We start from the raw sequence: 8,092 nt of genomic DNA, 5'->3' as shown, positions 1-8,092 counted from the left end.
TATAATAAGACTTCATTTGGTCCGGTTAAATGCAAGTTACCTCATGATACCTGAAGATCTTGAGAAATCAAACTCAAATTACTAAAATCAACATAAAAAATGTAACATTTATATCATCCTCACTTTGCGTACCAAGTAAAAATGTTAATAATTTGTCTTTTTGAATTTCAAATGAAAAAACCCAATGAATTAAAACTATTTTTAATAATTTTTTATATTATATATTTCGGATTTCGGATATTCGAAATATCCGAAATTTTCACATTTTAATATCCGTATCTGAATCCGAAAAACCGGATATCCGAATTTCGGATATCCGATTTTTCGGGTATTTTCGGATCGGATTTTCGGATTTTTCGGATCGGATGTTCGGATGCGGATATTTTTGACCACCCCTAACCATTCCAATGCGCACTTTCATTTAGGCACCTATTGGGCTAAATACAAGAAAATGGAATATACTTTCCCTTTTACTCGATTTTATATATGGTTGTATACTCAATTTTATATGATTGTTTAATATTGAATATTTATGAATTGGCTACTGTGCAATGTGCAGTTTATAATATTACAATGATTTATAATCATTGTTAATAAAAAAAATTTAAAATATTTAATTAGTCATTACAATTTCGAATTATAGATAATATTTTTTTTTCTTAATCGTGGTTTTCACCGGTTACAGTATATATATATATATATATATATATATATATATATATATATATATATATATATATATATATATATATATATATATATATATATATATATCTGTACACAAATAATGTTAACCATTAATAAATACTTAGACAAACACTTATAAAATAATGTTAACCATTAATAAAAATTTTATTATTTCTGAATATATTTTTTTTTTCTAATTTAACAATTTATGTTATTATTTATTCGAATGATATATTTGCCAACTCGTTAGTTTGACGCAAAAGTTGTGATAAATATGGAGGAGGGGTAGTTTCGTTGCTTACTGAAACACCAAGACCATGACGCGTTTCATTGTCTCCCGGTTATGTGCTTCTACCACACGGCCAACACCTTCTTCTTTAAGCCACCACCACCTCCACCACCACCACCACCTCCGCCACCACCACCACCACCTCCACCACCATTGGCGGATGCATTATGGATCCCCTCAAAAAAAATTTAGTAGTGTTAATTTTTCGGAAAAATTCGTTATATGTTGCGGTTTTATATCGGAAAATATATTGGGCTACCCTGAAAAATTTCAGGTTATTTCTAAATGGACCAAAATACAAATTAGCCCAAATGGTCCAAAGATTTTTAGCCCACCCCAATTAATTTAATGAAACAAAGAAGTATTAAGCCCAAAAAAATAAAAAAAAAAGAAGGACGTGATCGGTAATTCGGTATTGGGAATTGCCGACTTGGGTTATTGGATCGTAATACTTCACTGTCGAGTGTCGACTTCTCAATTGTCGACTCCCAAGCTCCAAATCGAATGTTGCGATCGTCGACATTGGAACATCAAGTCATCAACCATTCTCAATTGCAAAATTTCGGGCACGTCCTCCGCTCCTCGGCTCTTCCATCACAATGAAACAAGTTAGTATAACCAAAATACTCATCCCTATTATGTATTTAGGTTAATTCAAATTCTAATTTTTTGTTATTATGTTTGAAAAACTAAAAATTAACAATTAACTTTGTTAAATTAGAGACTTAGGGTTAATACTTAATGATTATTTGTTGTTGAAACTTGAAATCAAGTTATAGTTGATATATTTTTATTGTAGATTGCTATTTGTTCATGTGTTGTTGAAACTTGGAATCAAGATTATAGTTGATATATCTTCATAATTGATAATTTAATTGTAGGTTGTTATTTGTTAACTGTTGTTGAAACTTGAAATCAAGTTTATAGTTCATATATTTTGATTGTAGGTTGTTATTAAAAAAATTTTCAAAAGACATTTAGATGTTGGAGACAACAATGGTGAAGGAACTTCCAAAAAAATAGGGCTAATGAAAGTAATCAAGTTCCACAAACTAATCAACCAATGCCAAAACCACAAGAAACATAATCTAATGAACCTACTCAAGTTCCACAAAATAATCAACCAATGCTAAAACCAAAAGTGACACAATCTTTTGATTTGAATGATCTTCCTTCGGACCTGGGGGATAGGCCAAAGATTACATCTTATAATCCTAATCAAAGGGATGAAATAAGAAGGGCATATTTGATTAAAGGGCCTTGTCAACCAAATGGGCATAATTTTGAATATACATTATTTAGTAATAAGCCAAGACGTTTTGTTGTGCAATGGTTTACTGATTTTCCATGGTTAGAATATAGCATAACAGATAAGAAGGCGTATTGTTTTTGTTGCTACTTGTTTGGAGATATGGTAGGGGAACAAGGTGGAAGAGATGCATTTATAACTGAAGGCTTTGACAATTGGAGTAAAAAAGGCTCATTCCGGAAACATATGGGTAATATTCAAAGTTATCACCATAAGGCCCAAGAAAAGTGTGATTTGCTATTGAGAAAAAACCAATCTATCGGTGAAGTCTTGCATAAGCAAACAGAACTTGAGAAAAGTAATTATGAAATTCGATTACGTGCTACAATCTGTAGTTGTAGATTTTTATTGAAAAATGCATTACCATTTCATGGACATGATGAGACGAAAAAGTCTAATAATAAAGGACTTTTCATTGAAGTCTTATCTTTGATTAGAGAAAATAATGAGAAAATTTTTAAAGTTACTTTAGAAAATGCTCCAAAAAAATGAAAAGTTGACTTCTCCCACTATTCAAAAATATATCGTCGATTGCTTTTCAAAAGAGATAATCAAGTCTATTTGTGATGAAATTGGTAAAGATGTGTTTGCTATTTTAGTTGATGAGTCTAGTGATGTTTCCAAAAAAGAACAAATGACAATAGTTTTGAGATATATTGATAGACTTGGGATTGTAAAGGAAAGATTTATTGGAGTTGTTCACGTGTTACATACATCTTCTTTGACTCTTAAAGCCGCCATTGATACCGTATTTTCCAACAATAACTTAAGTATGGCTCAGGTGAGAAATCATAATATATTTATTCCTTTAAATTTTAATACGATATTAGTTTTATTTTTATTTCTTATAGTTTTATTTTTAATTTTTTTTAAATATATAGGTGAGGGGACAAGGTTATGATGGAGCAAGTAATATGAGTGGTGCATTCAACGGTTTGAAATCTTTGATTTTAAATGAAAACAATTCTGCACATTATATACATTGTTTTGCACATCAACTTCAATTAGTGGTAGTGGCGGTTGCAAAGAAACATGATGATGTTGATGAATTCTTTGAACAACTAGCTTTGGTGGTTACTGTTGTTTGTGGGTCTTGTAAGAGAAAAGATATTATACGAGAGATGCAAAAAGAAAGAGTGGCAGCTGAAATTGGTAGTGGTGAAACTGAACCAGGAAGAGAGTTGAATCAAGAGATTTCTCTTGTACGAGCTGGAGATACTAGATGGGGTTCACATTTTAGAACAATTGTAAGTTTGGTGAATTTGTTTGCAGAAGTTGTTGCGGTACTTAAATATGTCAGAGAGGAGGGGTCTACTTTATCTAACCGTAATCAAGCAAAGGGTATTTTGTCATATTTCAAGACACTTGATTCCGTGTTTCTTTTACACTTGATGTTGGAAATTTTATGCCTCGCGGATACCTTGTCAAAGCATCTTCAAAAAAAAGATCAAAATATTTTGGAAGCGGCTTCGTTAGTAAAAAGGGACAAAGAAAGCATTGCTAGTTTTTAGAAAAAGATGGGTTTCCACAAATTTGGAAGAAGGTATGTGCTTTTTGTGAAAAGCATAGTATTGGAATTGTGGACATGACAGAATATTATGTTACCCCACGCAAGCGTAGGACCAATAAGACTAATCAACATCATTTTGAAGTTGTGATTTTTAACACAATTTTAGATATGCAAATTCAAGAATTTGGGGATAGATTTAGTGAAGTTGGCACGGAGTTGATGGAGAACATGGCGGCTTTGAGTCCTTGTGACTCGTTTTCTAGTTTTGATAAAGCAAAGTTGTTAAAGCTAAGCGAGATATACAAAAACGATTTTGACGATTCAGAAAGGGCACAACTTAATGGGCAACTTGATATCTATTATCACTCTTTGCTCCATGATGATAGATTTTTCAACTTGAAGGGAATTGCAGACCTCTCTCGTTTGTTGGTGGAAACCGGGAAGCACCTCTCTTTTCCTTTGGTTTATAGATTATTAAAACTAGCTTTGGTTTTGCCCGTCGCAACCGCAACCGTTGAACGGTGTTTTTCTGCAATGAAGTTCTCGAAGACCGATTTGCGTAATAGAATAGGTGACGATTTTATGAACGGTGTTTTGATTTGTAGTGTAGAAAAGGAAGCACTAGAGAATGTTAAGACTGAAAATGTAATTAGTCGCTTTCGTAAAATGAAATATCGAAGATGTGAACTTTAAAACGTAACGTTGTTATGGAAGCTAACTTTATATTTAATGAAATTTCGTTTTTTTTTTCTTATTATATATTACACAAAAAAAAATCCGGGATACCCCTTTATTTTGACCCTGGCTCCGCCACTAGCCACCGCCATCATCATCATTAGTACCGTGATGTTAGTTATGTCTTCTACCACAACCCAATAACTACATATGATAGAGGTGCACAATTGCACGGTAAAGGAGTATACTTAGATGGCTATTGCACAAGCAGAAAATCTGTTGTTTCATGTCAAGTCGGGAAAGTCCTCGGAATACTATCAACATGTATAAGCTTCTCCATTTTCACTATTGGTTTATTATGTTTCATAGTATTTAGCAAGGTTGTAAAAATCGTTCGGCTGTAGCTCGGCGGTCGAATGACGATAAGCGATTATTCAGACTCGGCGGGGATTAATCGGCGATTAATCGGGGACCCTAAATTATTAATAAAATTATTTAAAAAATTAATATTTCCTAAAAAATTAAGTATTTGGAAATTTTAAATTTTAAAATTTTGAAATTTTAAAAATTTTAGCATAATATTTTAAAATTTGAAAGCTTAAAAATTTAAAATTTTAAAATCTTGGTGTAATATTTGAAAATTATTTTTTTTTTAATATTTTTAATATTCTCGCCTATGACCGCCGAGGACCGCCAAGGCCGCCAACGATCGCCAAGCCCGAGTTTGACCGATTTTGACCAATTTCCGCCAAGCACCCTAATCCTAATCGGTTCAAGGCTGTCAAGCGATTAATCGTCGATTAATCGGCCGCCAAGGCCGATTTCTACAACACTGGTATTTAGTAAATTGTCCAAAAAGTTAGAAACGTAAGCTTCGTACTCATCATGACTCATGATACACAAAACATCACCCCCCCCCCCCCCCCCCGGTCCCAAATTTTTGTAGTTATGATGAAGCAGAAAGTGAAGCGAAGAGCAGGATCCATTAGAATCAAAGTTATTTCCGAAGAACACATAAAACCTTCATCTCCAACACCTCAAAACCTTAGATATTTCAAGCTTTCCATGTTTGATTAGATCCCGATATCTATATAAGCTAACAAGAGGGTAGAAATTACTAGCCTTTCAAGTATAATCGTATATAATTGTAATTTCTTTGAAGATCTTGAACTCTTCGTTGCTCTTCTAAGGATCTAGAAACCAAAGTAGGAATATATATGTCTCTAAAGACTCACACCTAAAAGACTAAAACTCTAGAAACCTAAGGAGAGAGGAGAGAGACTTATAAAAAACTGAATTCTCAACATTGCAAAGAGTAGGATTAGATTTTGTGAAGGTCAGGCAGACCTTTATATAGGTGATGTAACATGTAGATAAAGCTGAATTGAATTAATTAAATAATTAAATATAATCATAATTTCAATCCTTTCATTATCTGTTACCTTGACTTACCATGATTGATATCTAGAAAAATTCTAGACGCTCTCTAAAATCGTCCACCCTCTTAGGGTTTTCGAAATGTCCCTCTTGCTCGATTATTGAATAATTAACATTCGACCACTATACCTTTAAATAATTCATGATTAATTTTAATCAATCCAATTAATTTCATCTAATTTCTAATTTATTTATTAACCTGTAATATATTAATAAGCTATTTATATGAGACTTTTAAATCTTTTTTTAGTTATTAATCTTAAAAGGATTTTGTTATTATTTCCAAAATTATACTAATTAATTATGATATTTGATTGCTATTCCAACACGATAAGCACCATCAGAGGTAATGAAATTAACAATATGATTCTATTTGGAACAAAATTATTCTGAAAATGTTTTTATTGGGTCAATAAATAAGGTTTTAGATATTTTGAAGAAGAAAAACGCAACGCGTTAATTTCCTTTTTAGAATAATCCAATGTTTTCATATGCATATAATTTTGTTTTAGAATATAAATAAATTTCTAATTTTAATTTAAATCATATATAGGGTAGACATCGGTTGAGAACTCATAGTTTCCCGAGAACCCGAAAACTAAAAGTAGAGCGTTAGATCAAACTAATTCATTAAGGGCATGATCCTAATCTTATCAATCTCATTTAATGTTTAATTTTTTATGTTATTTTAAATATTAATATAAATGTCTAAAAAATACATAATAAATCTAATTTTCGGATTTTTTTAAAAATAGTATTTTTTTAGTTTTTTTTTTAAAGTGCAAATTTTTTAATTTTTTTATGGAAAACATGAATTTTTGAAAAAAAATTGAAAAAAATATTTTTTTTAAGAAAAAAACTGCAATTTTTTTTAAAAGCATTTAAAAATCAATAAAATTTTAAAAAAATAAACTGAAATATTTAAAAAATACTATAATTTTTTAACCAAAAAAATCAACATTTTTTGTACATTTATGCATATTTTTACAAGTGCATATATGCATATTTCATATATTATAATATTTGTAAAGAATTCATAAGAAAAGTCATTTTATTTGCTAATCTATAAACACAATACAATAAGTATTTTATTCAATACAATATAAAATATAAAAAACAATAACATGCTACAAAATTTCAAAGCGTTTTTATGTCTTCGTGTCAATATTTCCATATTTTCTTCAATTTATCAATTTTCACATCTTCAATATTCACCATAATTTCTTCCAAATCTACAAGAAAAATAAAAAGAAATCGGTTGATGCAAAAACACTCACAAAAATACATATGTGATTTACATGTGAATCACATGTAATTCATATGTGATTTACATGTGAATCACATGTAATTCATATGTTAATTACATGTAAATCTCATCTAATTCATATATGAATTGCATGTGATTCATATGTGAATAACATGTGATTTACATGTGAATAACATGTGATTCATATGTGAATAACATGTGAATCACATGTAATTCATATGTGATTTACATGTGAATTAGATGTAATTCATATGTGAATTACATGTGAATCACATCTAATTCATATATGAATTACATGTGATTCATATGTGAATAACATGTGATTTACATGTGAATCACATGTAATTCATATGTGAATAACATGTGATTTACATGTGAATCACAGGTAATTCATATGTGAATTACATGTGTATCACATGTGATTCATATGTGATTTACATGTGAATCACATGTAGTTTACTTAATAAGGTTCGAAAAAAAATCAAGAAGAGAAGAAAAAAAGTCACACAAGGGATTTTGTAGAAGGTTCTCATTGTTGGTTCCAATATCAATCATGATAGGAAGAACCTGTTGCAATAAAAAAAGGAAAAAGGTATATGTTTGCATGTGAGAAATTCTAGAAATATGTATATATTGAGATGGATAATGTGCAAGCATTACTCTCTGAGGATTTATTCCAGCTGCAGCAACATATAAATCCAACTTCCCAATTGCAATTCCAATACCCTGAACTCCTAGATCACTAAGACCCATTATTTTGCATCCATCAGTAACAACAATCATATCAACCTACAAAATTTGCAAAAAGGTTTTGAAATTTGAACAGAAGCACCAATGTATCTACTTCTAATAATTTTTTTTAAAAAAATAATCATATCATATTTTTAAAAGTAGAGTACCTGTTCAGTAGGCCAATTA

The 8,092-nt window shown here is 30.6% G+C and overlaps 2 protein-coding genes across 2 annotated transcripts; both read left to right on the top strand.

Moving 5' to 3' along the window:
• The first annotated feature begins 2,102 nt into the window (after positions 1–2,102).
• LOC145130155 (uncharacterized) lies at positions 2,103–3,796 on the top strand. The gene is made up of 3 exons (XM_079064999.1): positions 2,103–2,475; positions 2,885–3,066; positions 3,167–3,796. Exons 1-3 carry the CDS (start codon positions 2,103–2,105, stop codon positions 3,794–3,796), a joined length of 1,185 nt encoding a protein of 394 aa, XP_078921125.1.
• Positions 3,797–3,870: 74 nt separating this feature from the next.
• On the top strand, positions 3,871–4,488 carry LOC145130147 (uncharacterized). Its single transcript, XM_079064993.1, has one exon. It carries the CDS (start codon positions 3,871–3,873, stop codon positions 4,486–4,488), a length of 618 nt encoding a protein of 205 aa, XP_078921119.1.
• The last annotated feature ends 3,604 nt before the right edge of the window (positions 4,489–8,092 follow it).

This window comes from Lactuca virosa, chromosome 1, assembly GCF_052849685.1.
Source record: "Lactuca virosa cultivar CGN04683 chromosome 1, Lactuca_virosa_CGN04683_v6, whole genome shotgun sequence".
Lineage (NCBI taxonomy): Eukaryota > Viridiplantae > Streptophyta > Magnoliopsida > Asterales > Asteraceae > Lactuca > Lactuca virosa.
Note: the sequence above shows the minus strand (reverse complement) of the source record. Positions and strands in the feature narration are given on the sequence as shown.

Bases quoted from the DNA above. Each gene is read 5' to 3' on its own strand.
- LOC145130155 (XM_079064999.1), top strand. From the start codon at position 2,103: ATGCTAAAACCAAAAGTGACACAATCTTTTGATTTGAATGATCTTCCT. The intron at 2,476-2,884 runs GTAATATTCAAA...TTGCTATTTTAG, and splicing joins CTCATTCCGGAAACATATGG to TTGATGAGTCTAGTGATGTT. The intron at 3,067-3,166 runs GTGAGAAATCAT...TTAAATATATAG, and splicing joins ATAACTTAAGTATGGCTCAG to GTGAGGGGACAAGGTTATGA.
- LOC145130147 (XM_079064993.1), top strand. From the start codon at position 3,871: ATGACAGAATATTATGTTACCCCACGCAAGCGTAGGACCAATAAGACT.